This window comes from Microcaecilia unicolor, chromosome 6 (assembly GCF_901765095.1).
Source record: "Microcaecilia unicolor chromosome 6, aMicUni1.1, whole genome shotgun sequence".
NCBI classification, from domain to species: Eukaryota; Metazoa; Chordata; class Amphibia; order Gymnophiona; family Siphonopidae; genus Microcaecilia; species Microcaecilia unicolor.
The window spans coordinates 148,676,476-148,702,078 of record NC_044036.1 but is presented as its reverse complement, the minus strand read 5'-3'; the positions used below and the strand labels follow the sequence as shown (position 1 = coordinate 148,702,078).

Below are 25,603 nucleotides of genomic sequence, written 5' to 3'. Positions count from 1 at the left end.
GCGACGAAAATGATAAAGGGGATGGGATGACTTCCCTATGAGGAAAGGCAAAAGTGGCTAGGGCTCTTCAGCTTGGAGAAAAGGCAGCTGAGGGGAGATATGATAGAGGTCTATAAAATAATGAGTGGAGTTGAACGGGTAGGTGTGAAGCGTCTGTTTACACTTTCCAAAAATACTAGGACTAGGGGGCATGCGATGAAGCTAAAATGTAGTAAATTTAAAACAAATAGGAGAAACTTTTTCTTCACCCAACGCATAATTAAACTCTGGAATTCGTTGCCGGAGAACGTGGTGAAGACGGTTAGCTTGGCAGAGTTTAAAAAGGGGTTGGACAGTCCTAAAGGACAAGTCCTTAGACCGCTACTAAATGGACTTGGGAAAAATCCACAATTTCGGGAATAACATATATAGAATGTTTGTACGTTTGGGAAGCTTGCCAGGTGCCCTTGACCTGGATTGGCCACTGTTGGCGACAGGATGCTGGGCTCGATGGACCTTTGGTCTTTCCCAGTATGGCATTACTTATGTACTTATGTAGGTTATAAGTTTCTGCATGTATTAGGACTGGATCACCCTGTTGGGCAAATCTGGAGCTAGTTTGCAACCCTACGGTGACGTCATTAATAGTAAGCTGGCACCCCATTTTCTTTATCAAATAATGGTAGTTTTACAGCGCAAACATTTCTGATTGCATGAAAGTTGCTTGGTGGTCACGCTAATAAGTCTATAACTTCACCATGTTTAAAGATCATCTCATTCCACTCAGCAGTTAAACATAGATAGTAACAACAAATAAAGCTGTAAAATTTCACGCTGAAATTCCACGCAGATACTGAGAAAACGGCAAAAGAAAACTCAAGGTTTACTTTTTTTTTGCCTCATCCTGGAGACCACAAAGAACCTGAACAACAAAACAAATGATATATCTATTATAATTTTGCAAGTTTTTATTTGGAGGTGGCGTTAGTCAGTATATTTTTACCGGCTCCACCCAAAATTACTTCCAACTCTGACTCCACAGCCCTGCTGCACAAACTGAAATGATTTTTCATTAAATGGTGAAGAATTCCATAAATATCTTTGTATAACTGACATATTCCCCCTAATTCTATACAAGTTGCCAAAAATTGTGTGCACACCCAATTTGCATGTGGAATTTCAGAACCCTGTTTACTAAGACACGCTAATGTTTTTAGTGCATGCCTAAAATTAGCACACGCTAATCACGCTACATTCATACATTCCTATGGGTATCTTTAGCGTTTAGCATGTGGTAAAAACACTAGCATGCCCCTTAGCACTGCTTAGTAAACAGGGCCCTAATTGATTAATGAGCCAATTAGTGCCAGTAATTGGCTTTTAAACAAGCAATTATTGGCACTAATTGAAATCAATCAATTTATACATGTGTAAGTCTATGCACAACCCCTGTGCTTAAGTGCTAGTCTATAAACCACACCTAAATTTAGGCACGGCTTCTAGAATAGCGCTTAAGCCGGATTTTTCTTTCCAAACTGATTTTTAAAGCGCTATTTACAGAATTCATCCCAATGTGCCGATACATATATTTGATCTACAGTAGCAATGTGGTTTATTATTCAAGGTGGTAATGATGTTATATATTACATTACTGTGCAAAATGCATTTGTGTCCTTGTCCCTTGACCATGCATAATAAACTTTTTCCCATTCTGGTAGTACCATACAAATATTTGACAATAAAATAGAACAGAAAATTATTCATAGACTCTCTTTCTCCCGCTGTTAATTACTATTCTTGGTATGGTTCATTTTCATTTTGTGAGTCTGCAAAAAGGTTGTCTCAGCACAGTATGCAAAGTGTGGTTGTTCTGTCTCTACAGTTCCTTATTTCCAGTCAGGTACATGTTTAGAGGGTGAACAGTAGGGGAACGAGGTGGAAGTTGCATGCTACAGCTCCATTCTCTCATTATGCCACAAGGTTGCTCACGTAGAAAAATCATCTGTGACAAGCCACTTTCCCGGGTGAGAAGCTCAAAAAGAGACCAGGAGGCTTGGGGCTTGATGAAAGGTATTTGATGTCAACAGCATTTGACATATGCAGGTTTGATATGTTCTCAGCTTCTAAGTGATGCCAAAATGCAGCTTATTAGAATAATATAAAGAAAATGGACAAAGAGAAACTCTTCTAGATAATTGTTCCCAGTTGTGCAAGGTCACCTTCATTCTCACACCAGTAGCTATTGGTTAGATTGCAAATCACAGATCATTCCCTTCTCATAGACCTATGCAAAGTGTTTCTGAAATACAGTTGGAACAGCATTTGCTGTGCAGGTTGGCTATGGGGCTCATTTTCAAAGCACTTAGACTTACAAAGTTCCATATGTTATATTATGTTACCTTTGTAAGTCCAAGTGCTTTGAAAAATATGCCTCTATATGGCAAGCTTGTTTGTGAATACATGCGAGTGTCCTCTGATTTTCTAACTATTATCTGTAATGCTTGGCAAAACCATTCAGTAGCTGCACCAGTGGCGTAGCTAGGTGGGGTCAAGGGGACCTGGGCCCCCCCAAATTTCCTCTTTGCCCCCTGGTTTTGTTGGCGGGGGTCCTCAACCCCTGCCAACTGAAGTGTTGTCCAGCGCCGGTTTCCGGCGCCGCCACGTTGCCTGCCCTGCTCTGTCATCCCCTCACGTCCAGCACGCTCCCTTAAGCATGCTCAATTTCACTAAAAGGAGCGTGCCGGACATGAGGGGAAGAAAGAGCAGGGCAGGCAACATGGCGGCGCCAGAGACCGGCGCTGGACAATGCTTCAGCTGGCGAGGGGCTGGGGACCCCTGCCAGCCAAGATATTTGCTGCAGCAGTGGGTGGCGGCAGACCAAAATTCCCCCCCCCCCCCCACCTCGTGCTCTGGCCTCCTCCCACCTTGAAGTCTGGCTATGCTCCTGACCTGCACATTAAATTAACCTAACAAGAATGGCTACTAGCATAGCTAATCATTTCACCTGAGCTGGGCCTGGTATTTTTCTCTGAAGGAAGCTTGAGATGAGAGCAGAAACAAGGATACTAGTACTGTCTTGTTAAGAAAGTACCCTAAATATGGATTATTGTTACAATATTTTCGGTGAAACAAGAAGTACTGCAGAATGTGGTGACTAATATATTTTCCCAATGGATATGACAGAGAACTGAATCCATTCTCTCTTATTGCTTCCCTTCTAGGATTTCATTTACTAGGATTAAATTAGAACAGTTTTGGATCATTAATGCCATTAATTACGGTTACAGGAGAACTGAGACAGCAATAGTAAACATGCATGTTATTCATGAATGTTACACCGATAGATTTTTTGCTAGTGAATATTTCATCTATAATTTCCAAAATGAGAAGTCTACCTCTTATGCTAAAGCAGCCTCTGGTAGCTTCTGTGGCAGCAGAGCTATTGAGATTTTCAGGCTCTATATAGGTGTTTACTTTCCACTATAGAATATGCTCCAATCAGCCCACCCTGGGCTCACTCCCTATTTCACTCAGGAGCGACAGATTAATCATAGGAATATACAAGAAAATATGGCATTTTAGCCAACGCACTTTAGTCTTTGGATTATCGAGTCTCCTCTCTGAAACTCAAGCAAAATGATCATGATCATTCTCCCAAGATCATTTCAGAAAGAATATTAGAATATCATAACCCCCCCCCCCCCCCAATTCTATAAAATTGGACATTCAATTTTACACTTACTGCTGGATTCTATATACTGCACACAGAGAGCTGCAACGAAATCCAGGCGTATTCTATAACAATGCGAGAAGCTTAATCGGCTTAACAAGCAAATCAGCATTTATTTATTTATTTGTGGCATTTATACCCCGCTCTTTCCCGCTCAATAGCAGGTTCAGTGCGGCTTACAAAGTGTGGTACGACGTATCACGGAGGTAATACAGGTTTGGGAACAATGTATCAACGAGATGACATAATTACATAAAGTAGGTTCAGTGCGACTTACAAAGTATGGTACAAAGTATCGCATAGAACAAAGTGTCGTAGAGATGACATAATTACATAGAGTAAGACAATAGTAAGTGATGTGGGGAAGGGATTGGAGTGTGGGTAATATTAGTGGTGTGGAATTATGTTTGAGAAATTAGGCCGGGTCATTTGGGTAGGCTTGTTTGAAGCGGTAAGTCTTCAGCAGTTTTCGGAAGGGTAGGTGTTCAGTGGTTTTTCGGATGTGTCAAGGTATGGCGTTCCAAAGTTGGCTGCCTATGACAGAGAAGTTGGATGCATAGTAGGTTTTGTATTTGAGGCCTTTGCAGTTGGGAAGATGAAGATTGAGATATGTTCTAGAAGTTCTGGTCCTGTTCCTGGCTGGAAGATCGATCAGGTTGGACATGTAGCTTGGAGATTCGCCATTGAGGATCTTGTGGATCATTGTGTGGGCTTTGAGCACTAATTGGCAATAATTAGAATTTACATGCATAACTCGCTTATTCTGTAATGAAGTACACCTAAATTCTAATGCGTGCAGCTCAAAAGGGGCATGGCAATTGGTGGGGAAATGTGCATTCCAAAATTTACATGTGTAGTTAAAGAACATGGCCCAGTGTGCGTAAATCTTTGCGCAGGGATTTACACCACATTTTCATTGGTGTAAATGTAGGCACATATTTTGAGGCACTAGGATATCAACTAAGCCTATTCTATATACCGCGCCTAAATCTAGGCACCACCTATAGAATGTGCTTAGGTAGACATGTTTACTGTGCAGATTTTTTAGGCGCCTTATATAGAATCTGGCCCTTAGCACACATTGGGCACCCAATTTATAGAATAAGGTCAGTTGATTTAATAATTGGCATTTAATTGGAGCAGGGGCGTAGCTAGGTGGGGTCACAGGGGCATGGGCTCCCACAGATTTAGCCCTGGCCCCCCTGTTTTCACCCCTCGCATCGCCGACCCTCCCCCTCAGGTACCTTTGCTGGCGGGGGTCCTCAACCTCCGCCAGCCGAAGTCCTCTTCAGCGTGTTGCTGATCTGGATTCTGTTTCTGTGAGTCCTGACGTCCTGCACGTAGGAATGTGCAGGACATCAGGACTCACAGAAACAGAATCCAGATCAGCGAACGTGCTGGACTCGGAGACCGGCGCTGATGGGGACCGGATGGCGGGGGTTGGGGATCCCCGCCAGCAAAGGTACCTGGCGGTGGTGGAGTTGGCGGCGGGGGGAGGGGGGGTCGAAAGGGACGGGGAGGGGTGGCGGCGCCGGGGGGTGTGTGGTGGTGGTGGGGGGGGGGGGTCGGCAGCGCCGAGGGGGGCTAAAATGTGCCCCCTCACCTCGGGCTCTGGACCCCCCTCCCGCCAAAGTCTGGCTACACCCCTGAATTGGAGTTGTCAATTATTGGCTTAAATTGGCATTAACTGGCACCAATTAGCAGTTATCTATGCAACTGATCTTAGTCGCTATTCTAGATGATGTACACAATTTATTTATTTAATTTACTACATTTATATCCCACCTTAATCCAAGGCGGGTAACAATATTCACATACATAGTCTTAAACACGTAACAATCGCTAAACGTATCAAGCTAAAACATGATCAATAAAATGGTCTTACCCAAAACAGAAAAGAGAAAAAAAAACCCTACTGAGCAGAGGATTTCAACTTATCATCAATGATGATACCTAAATCCATTGCCTTGTGAATATCTCTAGTAGGGGCTATTATTCATGTTGATACAGTTTAACATGGGATCCCAGATAAGGAGATGTATTTTCATAGAATGCCTTGTATACCGATATTAACAGATTAAATTTAATACGGTACAGAATGGGCAGCTAGTGGAATTGCAGGTACAATGGTGTTATTTGATCATTTTTGTGGGCTTTGCTCAACAAACAAATTGCGGCATTCCGTAATGTTTGCAGCCGTCTAGGGGAAGAGGCAGGAAAAGCAGCATAGATTACATTTCTGTAATCCAGGCAATATATTAATAATTATGAGATCTGATATCTAACCACTGCATGAATCATAAGACTGTTAGATTATATTTAAAAAAATGTGAATGTTGTTTCTGGCTCCATCCAAGAAAAACTTCAAATCAAAATCTAACAATAAAATGTTTACAAAATGTGCACTATTACCACTCATCTGCAATAGACTTAGTAAGATTATAGAGGACCTGGGGTAAGTCCACAAATAAGAATGACCAATGAATTTTGATTGACCAGTGCTTCAGCAGCTAAGTTTTCAAGGACAGAGTCATCACTACTGCAACTCCTTTTACCTTGAACCTAGGGCAGGAACAAACTGTAAATCTGAGGGGGCACAATTCTGTCAGTCACTGTATCACCAGCACTGAGCCATGATTTTGTAATACAAGAATCTTGTCTCATAATTAAGCCTTGACTTTTCACTCTAATTTACAAGCGGTTGATTTCTCCAGGACGCAACTGCTTCATGCTAACATGCGAGTTTGCAAAATTACAATGGCTCTATCTTGTCGGCTTTCAGAGTTAGTCTGGGTTTTCATGCTGTTTTGAGCTTTACCTAGAGAGATGCCAGAAAAAGCTGTGCAGTCTCCATCTATTCACTCAAACCATAAACTGTGAAATAGACCCTAGATAAAACCACAATAAAACTCCAAATAAAGCCAACAAAGAATGAAAAACATTTAATAGTGATTGATGAGAATGTCTGGTTTTCTCAAGGTGCTGCATTGTACAGCTTCATGGTTACATTCTTCCATCTTTCTCTCTCTGTTATGAGATGGAAGAAGAGGAGAAAAATCACCTGTAAGAATAATGATCTGCTTCAAATTTAATCTTCTCAAAACAGTAAACAGATTGAGGCACAAAGCTTACTTCTTAGTTTTCAGAGGCCATGATATAACTATTGTATAAGATACAAATAAGCCAACTAGCTTGATTAAAGCCATCACAATAAGACCTCAATGTATGCAACAGCTATTCCTGTTCTGAGCTCATTGAAACAGATGTTCCTTTGAGATGCCATTGAATGAAAGGCCTAGAAAAGGTAATTTTATAACAGGGTGTTTATGCAAAAAGTCCAAAACGGAGCTTATTTTGTAAAGACAACGTGGGTGCTTTAAGTGCTTTTTATAAACTTGACGCCTACAATGCCCCCCAACAGCACACAAAGGCTCTTGCACAAAGTTACATGTGCTTCAAAAGTGTAAATGTATGCATATATTCGTTTCTAGACCACCTCTGCAGTCAAACAGACTGTTTGAAGAGGTGTACAATCAATAAAACCGATTAAAATACATGTACCCATGTATTTCATAAAATATACATGTTTATTTCAGCTGCACCCCACTGTTTGTTTGTTCATCACTTGATTGCCTTATAAGGGAATGCATGAGGCACTTTATTAAAATTAGAGTGAGAGAAATGCTATATCTAAATAGGCCATGTTGCCAGCACTAAATCCAGCACTCAGGCTTGTCTTTCTAGCCTTACAACCAAGTTTACTAATAATCTACCAATGGATGTGGTGCAGACTGCTACTCTGGAATTCGTTGTCAGAGAATGTGGTAAAGGCGGTTAGCTTAGCAGGGTTTAAAAACGGCTTGGACGGCTTCCTAAAGGAAAAGTCCATAGACCATTATTAAAATGGACATGGGGAAAATCCACTGCTTATTTCTGGGATAAGCAGCATAAAATGTTTTGTACTTTTTGGGGATCTTGCCAGGTATTTGTGACCTGGATTGGCCACTGTTGGAAACAGGATGCTGGGCTTGATGGACCTTTGGTCTGTCCCAGTATGGCACTACTTATGTACATGTTTGGGGCAGATATGGTAGGAAAAGGACTGAATGGAGATGCCCCAGCCTACATGTCAGACCTGATAGACTTACCACCCAGGAATGCAAAAAAATCATCTTGCACATTCCTTAATCTTCACTTCCCCAGCTGCAAAGGTCTAAAATATAAATTAACGCGTCAACCTTTTCATACCTGAGCTCACAATTCTGGAACGTGCTGCCGCGCAACTTAAAAATGATTTATGAACTAACTTCCGCAAACTATTGAAGACCCAGCTCTTTAACAAGGTATACCACAAAGACCAACAAACGTGAACTCCTCCACATACATCCAGAACTGGCTTATAATATCCGATTGTTATACTACTATCATGTTTTATCACTATAACGTTACCCAAGATCTGTCTGTAATACTAAATGCCTATTTTCTTATATAATTCCACTATTCATGATATATTGTAAGCCACATTCATGCATATTTTCAAAGCACTTAGCCTTCCAAAGTTCCATAGAAACCTATGGAACCTTGGAAGGCTAAGCGCTTTGAAAATACGCCTGATTGAGCCTGCAAAGAGGTGGGAAAATGTGGGATACAAATGCAATAAATAAATAAAAGACACGAGGAAATAGGGAACTGGTGTGGGTGCTGTTTGGTGTGGCCAATGAAGAGCTGGGTGCTGGACACATTGCTTCTCGCAGGTATTAGCAATGAGCACCGCTGAGGTTCCCAAAAGTTAATTGAAATAATAAAAGTGGAAGAGCTAAGAATAACATGTGGTGAAATTCAAGTGTTGGATTTGGAGCTGTTTGGAAATAGTTGGACATTGATACGTAGGTTCATGAAAACATCATTTGTTTAGGATTTGGCCAAGGTGACAGGTAATTTACGTGTAATCCTGATAAAACTCGAACATGAAGCGCACATAGGCATCTGTTTCCTGTGGCCTAAATAAAAGTGTTTTAATTTTTTTTTTTTTAGCTTGGGCATTTTTTATTTAGATGCAGGAAACAGACACCAATGTGCACTAGCTGTAATTAAAGTATTGTTTAATTAGTGTCCTCACTACTGTGTATTTTGTTTTGGATGTATGAAAACTTCAAGTTCAATTGGGTTTCTCTCTCCGAAAATCTGAGTCTTGCTGCGACATTCACCCCCATATATGGATTTAATCTGATGATGCATCATAATCAAATAAGCTATTCAGTTTCATGCTATGAACAATTAGCAATGATCGAATGCCTCACTTTTCCTCTTCTGTTACTTGCATGATACAGGGCAGACCACCACTGGATCACTTTATGTCCTCCTTTCTGTGATTCAGTTACAGGCAATTTATCGCTATGTCATCAACTTGACAACTTTCTATTTTTATGCACAATAATTTTTTGGCGTTTTTGTTTTTTTATATTAAAAATTCCATTCGATCACATAAACTTGTTGTTTTTTTAAAATTAGCAGTCTGACCTATTTCTGTTCCTGACCATCACACTGCAGAGACGAGTTTATTATAAAACCAATCACCTCACTCTTCCATTCATCGAAACAGAAAAATGAAGACCCGATAGTCAAAGCACTTATGCTCCTAACTTTGAAGGGGAAGGGCAGCTGGAGAGGGATTTTAAGGCTGGGCAACTAATGTGGGGAGGCAGCAGAGATGGACACAAAGGAAAAGAGAGAGCAATGTTTCCCAGGTCCAGTCCTGGAGTGCCCCTTGCCAGTCAGGTTTTCGGGATGTCCACAATGAATGTGCATGAAAGAGATTTCCATTTAATGGGGACTGCATGCAAATCAAGTTCATCCATATTCATTGTGGATATCCTGGGGGCCTGGCTGGCGGTGGGGGTGCTCCGGGACTGGACTTGGGAAACACAGAGAGAGAATTATTTTTTGCTCCAAGAGGAAGATAAAAGGTTGAGATGCTATTGAGAGCCAAAGAAAGGTGAGATGGAAGACTTACCAGGAGCATTTCTGGGTGTATGGGGATGTAGCAATATTAAAGTATTATGGGATCTTCCCAGGTATTTGTGACCTGGATTGGTCACTGTTGGAAACAGGATACTGGGCTTGATGGACCTTTGGCCTGTCCCAGTGTGGCAGTACTTATGTACTTCTTAAATTGACCTCTTTGAAAATTTACTATGCATGAGCGTATGAACGTTTACTCAGAATTTCACTAAACTCTTAAATTTAGAAGCATAAAAAGTGGGTGGCAACAGGGGTCGATTTGGGGTGGGGAAAAGAATTTAGGAATTTTGCACTGATTTTCAGAACTAGCCTCATGAAATGGGCTCACTAATCTAGGCCTCAATTTATAAGCATAACGTTTAAGCTCCTAAATTATGATACAATTTCAGCTGAGAAGTTATGCTCCTAAGTTTGGCTGAAAATAGTGTACAAATTTAGGAGCATTAATCTAGGAGCTTAGCATTTTTGGAATATTGGGTCTTATATGGCCTATTCAATCTGCCCATCTATGTCATGTACTTTTCTTTCCTTCCCTAAGAGATCCTATGCATTTCTCCCAAGCTCTCTTGAATTCAGACACAAGTCTTCATCTCCACCATCTCCACTGGGAGGCTGTTCCGTGAATTAACCACCCTTTCCATGAAGAAGTATATCCTTAGGTTATTCCTGAGTCTGTTCCCTTTCACCTTCATCCTATGCTTCTTCATTCCAGAGCTTTCTTTCAACTGAAGGAAACTCACCTCCTGTGCATTTATGACACAGAGGCATTTGAACATGTCTTATCATATCTTCCCTCTCCTGCCTTTCTTCTTTCATACCCCTCATCAATAACTCCCTAAAACATAGAAAAAGGTTGACTGATGTCCTTTTTTTCTTTAAACACAATGTTCTAGAAAAGAAATATTTTGGAACACACTAGCACAGGTCCAGCAGTCAATAGTTCATACTAATTTAGGTATATTTATATCCAAGGGTCAGAAGACACTACATGAAAGCACTCTCCGCTTAAGCCAACTCATGTCCACAGCTACAAACATAGTAGATGACGGCAGAAAAAGACCTACACAGTCCATCCAGTCTGCCCAACAAGATAAACTCATATGTGCTACTTTTTGTGTATACCTTACCTTGATTTGTACCTGTCCTTTTCAGGGCACAGACCGTATAAGTCTGCCCAGCACTAGCCCCACCTCCCAACCACCAGCCCCGCCTCCCACCACCGGTTCTGGCACAGACCGTATACGTCTGCCCAGCACTATCCCCGCCTCCCACCACCGGCTCTGGCACAGACCGTATAAGTCTGCCCAGCACCATCCCTGCCTTTCTATACTTATTTGTGGTTCCTGCAAATGGTCCCACTATATTCAAAATAGGACAACCATCATCTTTCAGAACAGTGCATCAGTGACATTTAAGAAACGAGTCAAACATCTGAAAATAACAATTCTGGCACCTATAGAAATCCAGGAAAGAAAGAAAACATTGACTAGTTAGGACAGTGGTTGCCAAACCTGGTCCTGGAGGCACCCCAGCCAGTCTGTTTTTCAGGATACCCACAATTAATATTCATATGAGCGATTCGCATGCACTGACTTCTACTGCATGCAAATCGCTCATATGAATATTCATTGTGGGTATCCTGAAAACCTGACTGGCTGGGGTGCCTCCAGGACCAGGTTTAGGAACCACTGGGTTAGGCATTATAAGAAACAAAGGGCACCAAGGTTGGCTAAATATCACCTTTATTTTGAAAATCTGCATTATGATCGGAGGTAAGAACTGCACTATACAGTCATTGTTAGCTGGTCCATATACACTCATAAATGTTCCTTTCAAAGTCAATGATTAGCAGCAGTCTGTGATTTGTAAATACAGTATTGAGACTCTTACACAGGAGGTACAGTATCTGACCATCTCCAACTGATGAGTAGAAGGGAATTACACAGAGCAGTCTCCAAAATCAGAGTAAGGCATCCAAAAAAATTATGTCTTGCAATTAGCGGCACATCTTTCTTTCCCAACTGCCTGTGGAGGCAACACAACATAGGAATCGATTTTCATTCTGGAAATTACCTTTTGCATTCACAGTGTTTGTTTTAACACTTGGAAAAACTGAGTGACTGACTGTGATATAGAGATTTGTGACTAGATGGTTACTCTGAAGGAATTAGTACAGACACCCATGAACAAGTAAACTAAAGAAAAATAAAGTTATCATCCAATCCAAGATGGAGGCCAAATCTTGATGGAAGAAAAAAAAAAAAATTTCTTAAACGTACACCACCACACAATTAAAGGCAAAAATATTTGGGGAGGGAAGAACCCATGAGTTCATTGAGAATTTTATATTCTTATCTGAGACTTATAACCACATTATGGCAAAGTCTGGCTTTCAAATCAAGATCTAACAAAGTGCTGAACCTAAATTACATTAATTTGTCTTAAACAGTTTTGAAATGTGCATTGATTTACCTCATTTGGCTTGTACGATTTCAGTATAAATTAGTCCTTCAAAAGTGCATCAGCTGAGAGGGCCTCTCTGAACCACACCAAACTGTCCAGGTATTAGAAGTGAATGAAAAACTCTGAGATACCGAAAATATTTTCTCGCATCTATACAACCCAGCAACTGCTTATCCCACTAGATTTCAGGTCATCAGATTGCAGAAAAATGGCAACTTTGAGTTAGCACACGTTTCATAAAGAAGTAGTAACTATGTGACATCCATTATTCACCCACTGTGCAGCTTAAGGATCTAACCAGTTCTACATATCCTCGTGTATCAAAAAAAATTAATCCCGGTCCTACAATACATTTATAAAAAGTTTTTGCTTTGTCTGGGAGTTTCCTCAGGATCATCTTCCCTGCAGTGAATCATATTTCCAAGAGATTATTCTTCAGCACTTCCAAACTGTTGCTTATTTATTTGCCACACTGGCTACTGCTTTCTTTGCAGCGTCATCAAGGTCACTGGCAGCCATAATTGGAAGTCCACTCTCGTTCAAAATGCGCTTCGCCTCATGAACGTTAGTTCCTAAGGAAGGAAGAAAAAGCAGAATATATAGTGAAATCTGGAAGAAACAGTGTTCTGCAGAAACAAGTTCAAGATGCAACAGAGTTTCTTCATTCGAAAGAACATTATTTACAGACATTTGGTAGTGTGTGTGGGTTTCAGATTTTTGTTATTACCTCAGAATTTGGGGGGGAGGAGGGAGTAACTAACTATCTGGCACTTTCCCATCCCTCCTGCACTTCAAAACTTCTCCCGCCCCTGTCCTCCTCTTTTTATCTGAACTGCCATGAGCCCTACTCCATATGCTACCTGCCCTCTCCCCCCATGTCCTGTGTATGTTTCAGGCCACTGCATGTTGTGTCTCATTTCTTCTACGGTGGTTGCAACTGGCTTATTTACTTATGCTAATCTACTCTTGAGCATTTATAACCCACCTTCTTCCCAAAATATCCAAAGTGGAAAACAAAACACAAGAAACTGAGAACATCTATAACGAAAAGTTCAATACATAATATTACAATTTCTGAATATGATACTTGTGAAATAAATAGGTCTTTCATTGTATATGGAAAAAAAACCCAAAAAAGATATGAAGGTAACTGTCAAATTGCCCAAGGGAAGGCATTCCAAATTTTTGCAGATTGGGGGGGGGGGGGGGGGGGGGGGGAAAGGAACTCTCTAGAAACCGCTTAACACGCAAACTCTTAACAGAAGGGAAGCACAATAATCCATGAGCCACACAGCTGTAAGTTCGGCCTAGTGTTTCGCAAGCCCGGTCCTGGAGTAACCCTTGCCAGTCAGGTTTCAGATATCCACAATGAATATGCCTGAAAGAGAATGCATATAACGGAGGCAGTGTATGCAAATCAAGTTCATGCATATTCATTGTGGATATCCTGTTCCTAGCAACTGAAAACACAATATTGAAGTACCGCCCTCTACTGGTAGGATTGCAGTTGGAGGACTCCCACACAGCTTAGAGGGAACAATGGTCAGAAGAAGTGTCTATCAAAAGATACAGTGGTCGAAAATGATATTCTGAGCTGGATTGGGGGGGGGGGGGGTCTGAAGACCCCTTGTGCCCCAGATCCCATCGCCTTCATGTTCCGATTTAACTAATATCCTGCCACACTGCCTTTTGCAGGACAGACACCCTTAAGCATCCCTCTTTTCAGAGTTAGCCAGGGTGAACAAATGCCTTACACTCCCTTCACTAAATAAATACAAGGGATTTTATTAAAGCCTGCCCTTCCCATCACTTGCTTAGACTATAAATCTATTTAGTGAACGTGCTCCGTTTGTATATAAATACTTCAAATTTAGTAAACAGAATGATCCCGGTCCTAAAAGGGATTATAAATTAGGAGAGACATATCAGGGAAGTGTGCACTGCTTACTGCCATGCTCATATAAAAAGCAAATGCAGGCCAAATGAAAGTAGATTAATTAAATGAGATGTCTGATTGTCAGTCATATCCGCTAGCTCTTTGTTCATTAGGGCTGCTATATGACAGGTCTTCAGAAATGTTCTGGCACAGTGATCACTTGAATTTTATCTATCCCCAGAAGTTTTCTAGTAACTGGCTTGATCCAATATACTCAGTCCATTTCCTGTGCTCAATGCTGAAGGGATTGTAGCATGCCCTCAGTAAGAATAGCAGTACATTCTCCGATTCACGAGAAACAGGTTTGACATGGTGATACGGAATCTTTTCATACTGGGAAAACTGTCTACACTAGCTTTTCTAAGAAAGAAGTTTATACTGAAGATGATTTAACCAGACAGGAGATGCTTCTGCATGGTTAAGTCACATGTGGTTAGTCTTTGATCCTGGGGAACTGGGTTCAATTCCCACTGCAGCTCCTTGCAATTCTGGGCAAGTCACTTAACCTTCCATTGCCCCTGGTACAAAATAAGTACCTGAATATATGTAAACCGCTTTGAATGTAGTTGCAAAAACCTCAGAAAGGCGGTATATAAAGTCCCATTTCCCTTTCCCTATTTGACATTCTACATGGAACGTTGCTAGTGGAGGAGTAGCCTAGTGGTTAGTGCAGCGGACTTTGATCCTGGGGAACTGGGTTCGATTCCCACTGCAGCTCCTTGTGATCTTGGGCAAGTTACTTAACTCTCCATTGCCCCGGGGGTCCTTTTACTAAGGCGCACCGAAAAATGGCCTGTGCTAGTGTAGGCGAGTGTTTTGGACGCTCGCAGTTCCATTTTTTTATGACATCTGTAAAAAAGGCCTTTTTTTGGCCACAAATGGACACGCGGCAAAATAGAAATTGGCATGCATCCATTTTGGGCCCGAGACCTTACCGCCACTCACTGACTGTCAAGTTTTCAAAGCTGGAACTAAGTTTGTGAGCCCTTGGGCCACTGCCGAGGAGTGGCAGCGGCAGGCAAAACCACCCTCAAACCAGGGACAGGGCAGCACAGGACTGAAACCCTGGACTGGGGTTGCAGCAGAGGCAAACAAGCTGGAACAGGCAGAGCAGGAACCCTAGTCTTCACCTGCGCTTAGCCGCTTTTCCCCAAGAGTTGAGCCCCTGGGTGCAGGCGGCCGGCAGGGCTTTGCAGGACCGGGCAGGATACCAACAGGCAACACACAACAGAGTAGGACTAAAAGCTGCCAGCGCAGCCACTAAACAAGAAACACAAACAGATAAGAAATAGGACTGAAAGCTGCCAGGCAGCCACTAAACAAGACACACAGAGAACCAAGAACTAGACACAGAACAGTAGAATAAACCAAGGAACAAGCCAGGTCGGGGCAGGCAGCAGACAGAAGAGAAAACCAGGATACTAACCGGGTCAGGGCAGGCAGCAGGGAAAACCAGGAAACAAGCCGGGTCTGGGCAAACAGCAGAATCAGGCAAGAAACCAGACTAGGCAGAAGTGCACAACGCACCAATATACCAGGGACCTTAGACGATGCAAAGGCAAAGGCAGAGAGTTACCAAATGGCTAATAAGCCCAGCAGCAATTGAGGCTCAGCTGCAGCAATCAACAGGCAACTACGGGAGCTGTGCAGGTTCAGTGCAGGTTCAAACAAAAGGAGCAACTCTGGAAGATCCGGACCGGACTGGTCTGAAATCTGGAACGGGTGATAGTCCATAGCAGCCACCGGTTCTAGCCACCAGAGGGTGAGGTGAGCACAGACGTAACACTGACTTAGCAGTAAGGTCTCACGCGTTAACTGGGCGGTAATCATCAGCACGCGTGCGCTGCTGATTACCGCCTGGTTAGCGCCGTGTGATAAAAAATACTTTCTGATGGGCATATCGGATGCGTGTAAAAAATGGAATTACCGCCTGGGGCACGTGGTAGCCAGGCAGTAGTTCCAAACTGACATGCGTTGGACACACGTAAGCGCCTACGTGCCTTTGTAAAAGGGCCCCTTAGATTGTGAGCCCTCTAGGTACAGAGAAAGTACCTGCATATAAATGTACAGTGCTGCGTACATCTAGTAGCCATATAGAAATGATTAGTAGTAATATTGCCAGATGGAAAAAATTTTCCCCGCCCAAAACCAGCCCCAAACTGCACAGTCAAACCCCGCCTCCAGCGTCATTAACCCCGCCTCTGTCATTAACCCCGCCTCCAATGTCATTAACAGCCTGCAGCCCGCCTCCGCGGGGCTTCTATTGGTCCAAATTGGATGAATAAAAACCCGCCCAACCCACGAGGTCGCAAAAAAGCCGCCCAACTTCCCGCAGCCGTCGAAAATTGCCCGCAGCCGGTCACGGAAACCCGCCCATCTGGCAACACTGCAGGCCCACACAAATAGCAGTTCTAATGGCCGGCACCCACATCATTTCTGGTAGCTGGGCAAAACCTGGATATTTAGTTCCGGTGCATGGATTAGGCCAAGCACTGAATGTGTTATGTTATGTTACATCATGGGGCTCATTTTCAAAGCACTTAGCCTTACAAAGTTTCATAGTAACCTATGGAACTTTGTAAGGCTAAGTGCTTTTAAAATACGCCTCTGTGTCTTATATCCAGCCACTTCCTATTTAGTTTAAGGTGGATCACAAGAAAAAGAAGCCAGACCCAATACATCTGGGAATTATACCACCAATCCGAATAACTTAAAGGATCACTTAACATTCACTCAATGCAATGCGACACATAGTCCAGGTCTAAGGAACCTGAAACCCTCTCCTCTGTGAAGAGAAACGTTGTCAGATTTTCCCTAAACAAATTTCAGCAGTGTTGCAGAAATAGAGGTTAAAAAATTCCCAAAAGTAGCCATTTGATACTGAAATGATAAGAGAGAAATGTTTAACTGATTTTAGTATATTGGCAGTTGGAAATCGCAAAAGCAATTGGCTTCAAAGTGATAACTCTATGTAGCAACACCACTAGGTCTCTGTCATTTAAGAAGGGGCATCACCAGATAACATTTTAAACACAATTACACTTATCTTAAAATGAACATGGGCCATAATTGGCAACCAGTATAGTTTTAAAATAATAGCTCCTAGCTAAATCATATCTTGACAAACTGAAGATCAGTCTGACCAGCCATGTTTTATATGATTTGTAGACAGTCACTTACAGTTTTAGAGCATCCAATCAAAACAAGGTTACAATAATCAAATCTGCATAATATACGTGATTGGAAAAACACTCAAACTATCTATAGAAAAATATTTTTAATGGCCCTAAGTCTTCTAAGGGCAAGATAAGTTTTCTTCAGTACCAGATCAAATTCAGGCCACAGCAGTCAGTGCCTTAAAAATGTCTAACCATTTATCTCTCGCTGAATATGAATGATTAGCACCCAGGGGCGTAGCCAGACTTCGGCGGGTCCAGAGCCCGAGGTGAGGGGGCACATTTTAGCCCGACCCTCCCCCCCGCCACCACCAACAACTTTGACCCCCCCCTGCCGATGACCCTCTCGACCCCCCTCCCGTGGCCAACCCTCCCCCACCTATCTTTGCTGGCAGGGGGACCGCAATCCCCGCCAGCTGAGGTCCTCTTCTTCCTTTGTTCTGTTTCTCAGTCTGACGTCCTGCACGTTGTAAGTGCAGGACGTCAGACTCACAGAAACAGAATGAAGCCTTGCAGATCAGCCAGCGAGGTCCTCTTCTTCCGGCGCAAGGCTTCATTCTGTTTCTGAGAGTCTGACGTCCTACACGAAACAGAACGAAGCCTTGCAGGACATCAGACTCACATAAACAGAACAAAGCCTTGTGCCGGAAAAAGAGGACCTCGTTGGCTGATCTGCAAGGCTTCGTTCTGTTTCTGTGAGTCTGACGTCCTGCATGTACAACGTGCAGGACGTCAGACTCAGAAACAGAACGAAGGAAGAAGAGGACCTCGGCTGGCGGGGGTTGGGGTCCCCCGCCAGCAAAGGTAGGCGACGGCGGCGGGGGGAGGAGGGTCGAGAGGGTCATCGGCAGGGGGGTCCAGGGTCAAATCTATGAAAGCCAAGGCCCCCGTGGCCCCACGTAGCTATGCCACTGTTAGCACCTACCATTAAACCGGCTATATTGCACGACTTACCTAGTTAGGCACGGATATTCAGTGCCAGACTGGATAAGATTAGTGGTTAAATCAGACTGCACAAATTGCAGTCCTATTTTTAACTGCTACAACTTAAAGGTACAGCTGCTGAATATCAGCTTAACCATGTAAGTATTTAGCAGCCCAAAAAATACCGGATATTCAATGCCAGTCACCGCAAACGGCCTGACACTGAATGTCCAAGGTCTAACGCTGGCACTGCCAGCTGAATATCGAGCCCATGGTGTCTATCCTAAAATTCTGACTGGTAGGGGGTTCACCAAGACGGATTTGTCAAGCCCTGTTTAGAAAATATGTCCTAAAACTGAGCAAGTTTCACAACTACAAACCCAGATTATTATGCAAAAGATTTCTAGTAGGACAGCTAGGGATTTTGATATTTTCCCTTTCAGGTGTCTTACCACAGAGCTCTAAAACTGTCAATGGATAAACCCATCAATGGGAAAACATTTTCAGGTTTCGGATTTTGCTTGCACCACTTCAATGGTAGTTCAAGGCAAGTTACATTCAGATACAGCAGGTTATTTCCCTGTCTCCCAAAGAACTTACAATCCATGGGCTCTATCTAAAGAGATCTATTAATGCGTTAACATGCGTTAACTTGGGTTAAGTGCATAGTTATGAAATCAAACCCGATAATGAGTCTTGTGTTTACATGAGTTAACACAGATTAGTAAGCACAGCCTTAAAGTTTGTACCTACGATAATGGAAGGTTAAGTGATTCGCTCAAGATCACAAGGAGCATTAAATGGGATTTGAATCCTGGCGTCTCTGATTCTTAACCTGAGACTCCAATCACTAGGCTACTGCTTTACTCCAATATGAGGCAGAGTTTGACATCACGATTTTTCCGCTCTTCCCTAGTTATTGCATTTCCTAGTAATGGGTGTGAAATAATAGCTTGTTGCTGTTTTCTGAATCACAGTGCTAACCCTGTTGCGCACCTGCCCTACACTGTAGTATGGTTTCTTCTATTTCTGATTAATAACTTTGGTATCATCATCATCACACCCCTGTTGAAGTCTCCCTTTCAGCAGGACAGTCTGGTGTCCAATACTCCCCCTGTGCATCTTCAGTCATAGTGTGTTACACCAGTCAGACATCTGAGGGAGCATCTGGATGAGGTGTAGCAAACCAGTGACTGGAAAAAAAAAAGGGGAAAAAAAAAGGGGGGGGGGGGGTCCACTCCTTCCACAAAAACACAAGCACACCAAACAGGAGGTGGAAGAGAACCAAGTCCAAGTGACCAGCTAATAAAAACACTGGAGTAAGAGCTCCAAACAAGGTTTTATTAGGACCCTACACGGTCTGTGTTTCGGCACAAATGCCTTCCTCAGCATTTTGCTTTCTATAGTTTGACTGCATCCCTGCTCGTGGACTCAGCACCCTTACACTTGTGCTTTGCTAGTACTCAAGGTTTGGTCTGATATTCAGCAGAAGATTTATCGACCCCTGAGGAAGGCATTCATGCCGAAACATGGACTGTGTAGAGTCCTAATAAAACCTTGTTTGGAGCTCTTACTCCTGTGTTTTTATTGGCTGGTCACTTGGACTTGGTTCTCTTCCACCTCCTGTTTGGTGTGCAAACCAGTGACTGCCAGCACGACACACAGAGCTAATCTTTCTGAGAAAAGTAAGCCCTTCCTTCAGTCACTACTTAGCTGTCAAGTCAAGGTACTTGATTGTTTCATAATTTCCAGGCCTTCCAAAATGCAGCTTAATTATGTTTCCATTTCTGCCCAAATTATTATCTGAAATACAATTGAAGCACAAGGAGCACATCCTGTGAGCTTTCCTGCCTGTCAGAATCGTACTGCTGGAGGCCTTGAAAATGGCACATTCCTCCCGCAGATATGATAAGACTGGGGCAGCAGCTGAAGAGCAGAGGTTGGAGGAACAGTAGTGAACGCAAAAGATGAGAGAATCCAGTGATAAGTAACATCATATCGGACTGTCTTTAACCTTTGATCTGATCTTTAATAAACATTATGGAGAGAAAGGTAGGCAGGGGTGAGTAAGGTGAATCAATTCACTAACTAGTGAAGCCCAGCAAGCAAAATAAAAAAAAATTAATAACCTAGGGATGGTTTCCATTGAAGGGTTTATCCATTCACAGATTTAGATCTCTGTAGTAAGATACCTGGGCTTGTAAGCTGCTTCCTGTATTATCAGTGACTTGTGCTAATAATTCAAAAGGAAAAAGTAGGTGCCACAACAAAGAAAATGTTCCACTCAATGTGGAAACTCAAATGCGTGAAACAATTCTTCCAGAGGGAAACATTTTGCAACCTGATACAATCAATGGTACTAAGCCATTTAGACTACTGCAATGGAATTTATGCGGGATGCAAAGAACAAACATTAAAGAAACTTCAGACCGCTCAAAAGACGGCAGCTAGATTTATCTTTGGAAAAACGCGATTTGAAAGCGCAAAACCCCTCCGCGAAAAACTACACTGGCTCCCAATCAAAGAACACATTACTTTCAAAATCTGCACTCTGGTTCGCAAAATTATCTACAGTGAAGCCCCGGGATTCATGACAGACCTGATCGACCTACCAACTAGAAACACATCTGAATCAACACGAACATACCTAAATCTGCACTACCCAAGCTGCAAAGGACTCAAATACAAATCAACTTACGCATCCAGTTTCTCCTACATAAGCACACAACTGTGGAACGCATTACCAAAAGCCTTGAAAACTACGAATGACCACCTAAACTTCCGGAAAAAACTAAAAACTAACCTGTTTAAAAAGGCATATCCTACCAATCCAACATAAAATGCCTGATCTCTGCAACACAACAAAACTAAAGTATGTAATGGACATAACACAACTCTTCCTTTGTACGTTTCCCTAGTGTGGCTGTGCCACATGAACTTTATCTTACCACAATATCACTTTGTATTTGTTTACACCGAAGTCTGCAAACGCCTCTCCGATACTACGTAAGCCACATTGAGCCTACAAATAGGTGGGAAAATGTGGGATAGAAATGCAACAAATAAATAAATAAAACAAAATAAATGTATGGAATAGACTTAAAATAGGGGGCCTGCTTACTAAGTCGCATTATAGGCGCGTTAGTGTCTTTAACGCATGTTAACCGTGTACATGCCTACAATATTCCTATAGGCACCTACACGGTTGGCGTGTGCTAATTGTAGGTGCGTTAAAAACGCTAATGCACCTTCGTAAACAGGGTCCTAGATGCTTTAAACAGCACTTTCACCAGGTAGGACATTATAAAATGATCCTTTAACCCTCCGATTCTATAAATGGTATGCAAATTTGCAGGGTATCCTGAAATACGCATGCAACTAAATTGGCTAATGAGCCAATTAGCAGCAATAATTCGGTGCTAATAATTGGTGAACCTGGCAACAATTTAGATTTGTGTGTTCTTTTTGCTCAGCGCTATTCTATAATGATCCATGTGCAAATCAAAAGGAGCCATGGGAGGGGCATGGGCAGGCTAAGGGTGTTCACTAAGATGAACATGTTATTAGTGAATACCAAGGACTTGTGTCTGAATTATGCACCAGGATTTACACCAGGTTTCTATAAATGGTGCACAACTTGCAGTGCCGTTTATAGAATACCGCTCTGCACAGATTTTTTCATAATCATTTACTGAATCTTTTCCTAGAGGGTTACAAGAAGCCCATGTTTCCGTATTCATTACTATTATTATTAGAATTTATTAACTGCCTTTAAGAAGAGATTCAACCAAAGTGGTGTACAGCGGGTTCAACCTAGCATAAAACTTACAGTTTTGTCAATATGTTAATATCAATTGCCATTAACATTTGTGCATTAATGGGTATTAATCAACAGAACTAAAAAAATAAAATAAAGATAGTATGTAAAAGGAAATACTCTTTAGGATTGGATTAGGGAAGGATTAGGGCTTGAGAATAGGGTTAGGGTTAGGGTTAAGGATAGAGTTAGCTGAATGAATTGGGTTAAGATTACGGTTAGAGTTTTGGTTTAGGTTTTGGGGTACAAGGGAGCCAGAGCCATACCCACTTTCTGTGTGGGTTACACTCCTTCAGTAGACATTGCTTTCTTAACATACGACCCTCACAAACAAAGAAAGCTTTGCAAATATTTTACTACACCAGGTTAAACAGCAATGAAGCTAAACACATTATAATTGAGAATGTCTTGAATACACCTTTGGATATCCTTCAAATTATTTTATCATATATACATACTGCAAAAGAGCTCATATTAGACTAAGTTAAAAAAATGCCTTTGTTATGGTGTAATGAATTGATTAAAAAAAAAAATGTCTGCAGTGTTCAAGCATTAACCTCCTGCCACTGGGTGGTGTCAAAGAACTGTAAACAGAGTTCCCGGCCTGGCTTCACTAGCAACATAACACATTTTGTCGTGTCAATGAGTAGAAACTAAACACATAAGAAGACTAGCTGCATACTTTCATCACCCCACCTTCTTAAATACCCTTCGATCTCCCCAATCCACTTTCACTCATCACAACATAGCAATACTCAAGATGGTCTTTAGAAAGAGACAAATAGACAGCATACAGAATTACACGACCTCAGCATAAGAAAACTACATATGAAGGGCAGACCCAAGGGTATATAACTTTTTGTCTCCTTTCTACTGTAGGGAAACCCTGCAACAAGTTGATGCAAGGTGACTAACCAAAGGCATCTGTTTAACCAGCTTTAGTGCTATGTTCACCTTCTTGCTCGTGAATACTACTGTAGGTTTGTGGAAGACCAGGGTGGACGGAACTTTCCAGCACCCACTGTTTTATTAAAGGGCAGCCTATAAAAGACAGGCCTCTTCACGTCATTTCTATGTTCCCCATAACAGGTGCCCATACTCACATATCTCATTTCCCCCACCAATACACCCCCTCCCCCGATCCTGTAGCCTGAAGAAAACCCCAGGACCACGAAGTGGGGTGGGTGTAAAGCTCAGCCAGCTGAAAGAGGATGGTGGATGCACCTTGGTCAGTGGCTTAGCACTACTGCTCACTGGACACTAAGAAAGTTCCCTGCTACGATTGCTTTAGTTCTGCAGTGCCCGGCCCCTCTCCCCACACTGATGCAGGCATAAAAGGGCTTTGGCTGACTGGGGCTAGGGAAGCAGGGACATCTTGATCACAGGGAGTAAATGCCAGATACTGAAAACTTGTGGTGGCCTTAAGGCCTGCCAGACACTAGTCCCATGTCTTTAAACACTAATAAGTGTCAGCCCCTATTTTCTCTTTTGACTGAAGTTTGTTAAAAAAAAAAGATACCTATCTTTAGGACAGGAACTAAACCGCTCCTTAACTGTAGCTAATGACTGAGCTATAGGAATGGTGAACTCTGAACATTTCTGACCAGTGGCTCATATATTTGAACATTAGCAGGTATTTTTCTTTTTTTTTTCTCTCTCTCTCTCTCCTCCCCTGAAGGAAAGGGAATGGTCTAGTGAAAGGAAATCACACTAAAATGCAACGAAAGAAGGAAAATTTGTATATGGGACTGCAAGAGCTCATAAAACCAGAATCAAAATGCAAATCTTCCTTCAAAAGTGTGAATGTGACAACAAACGTCTTGCCTGGCAAAGGTGGCTGCTCTGGCAGCAGACTCTGAGAGCTCCAACTTGTCCTGTATCCACAAAATCACAGGTGCTGATATATATTTTATTGTAAGCCGCTTAGATCTGTGTAAGTTGAGTGGTATATCAAATCTTAACAAAACGTATCATAATGCTAGTACTGTAACATGTTTTTCAAGCTTACATACTTCATATACAGTGGTGGAAATAAGTATTTGATCCCTTGCTGATTTTGTAAGTTTGCCCACTGACAAAGACATGAGCAGCCCATAATTGAAGGGTAGGTTATTGGTAACAGTGAGAGATAGCACATCACAAATTAAATCCGGAAAATCACATTGTGGAAAGTATATGAATTTATTTGCATTCTGCAGAGGGAAATAAGTATTTGATCCCCCACCAACCAGTAAGAGATCTGGCCCCTACAGACCAGGTAGATGCTCCAAATCAACTCGTTACCTGCATGACAGACAGCTGTCGGCAATGCTCACCTGTATGAAAGACACCTGTCCACAGACTCAGTGAATCAGTCAGACTCTAACCTCTACAAAATGGCCAAGAGCAAGGAGCTGTCTAAGGATGTCAGGGACAAGATCATACACCTGCACAAGGCTGGAATGGGCTACAAAACCATCAGTAAGACGCTGGGCGAGAAGGAGACAACTGTTGGTGCCATAGTAAGAAAATGGAAGAAGTACAAAATGACTGTCAATCGACAAAGATCTGGGGCTCCACGCAAAATCTCACCTCGTGGGGTATCCTTGATCATGAGGAAGGTTAGAAATCAGCCTACAACTACAAGGGGGGAACTTGTCAATGATCTCAAGGCAGCTGGGACCACTGTCACCACGAAAACCATTGGTAACACATTACGACATAACGGATTGCAATCCTGCAGTGCCCGCAAGGTCCCCCTGCTCCGGAAGGCACAAGTGACGGCCCGTCTGAAGTTTGCCAGTGAACACCTGGATGATGCCGAGAGTGATTGGGAGAAGGTGCTGTGGTCAGATGAGACAAAAATTGAGCTCTTTGGCATGAACTCAACTCGCCGTGTTTGGAGGAAGAGAAATGCTGCCTATGACCCAAAGAACACCGTCCCCACTGTCAAGCATGGAGGTGGAAATGTTATGTTTTGGGGGTGTTTCTCTGCTAAGGGCACAGGACTACTTCACCGCATCAATGGGAGAATGGATGGGGCCATGTACCATACAATTCTGAGTGACAACCTCCTTCCCTCCGCCAGGGCCTTAAAAATGGGTCGTGGCTGGGTCTTCCAGCACGACAATGACCCAAAACATACAGCCAAGGCAACAAAGGAGTGGCTCAGGAAGAAGCACATTAGGGTCATGGAGTGGCCTAGCCAGTCACCAGACCTTAATCCCATTGAAAACTTATGGAGGGAGCTGAAGCTGCGAGTTGCCAAGCGACAGCCCAGAACTCTTAATGATTTAGAGATGATCTGCAAAGAGGAGTGGACCAAAATTCCTCCTGACATGTGTGCAAACCTCATCATCAACTACAGAAGACGTCTGACCGCTGTGCTTGCCAACAAGGGTTTTGCCACCAAGTATTAGGTCTTGTTTGCCAGAGGGATTAAATACTTATTTCCCTCTGCAGAATGCAAATAAATTCCTATACTTTCCACAATGTGATTTTCCGGATTTAATTTGTGATGTGCTATCTCTCACTGTTACCAATAACCTACCCTTCAATTATGGGCTGCTCATGTCTTT

The 25,603-nt window shown here is 42.5% G+C and overlaps 1 protein-coding gene across 1 annotated transcript in view; it reads right to left on the bottom strand.

Annotated features, from left to right (window-relative positions):
* Window positions 1–11,455: 11,455 nt before the first annotated feature.
* SUCLG2 (succinate-CoA ligase GDP-forming beta subunit) overlaps window positions 11,456–25,603 on the bottom strand; it is a 274,022-nt gene continuing 259,874 nt past the window's right edge. Inside the window, exon 11 of the mRNA XM_030206066.1 lies at window positions 11,456–12,765. Coding sequence (XP_030061926.1) covers window positions 12,650–12,765 — 116 coding nt within the window. The 3' untranslated portion in view covers window positions 11,456–12,649. The remainder of the gene's footprint in view (window positions 12,766–25,603) is intronic.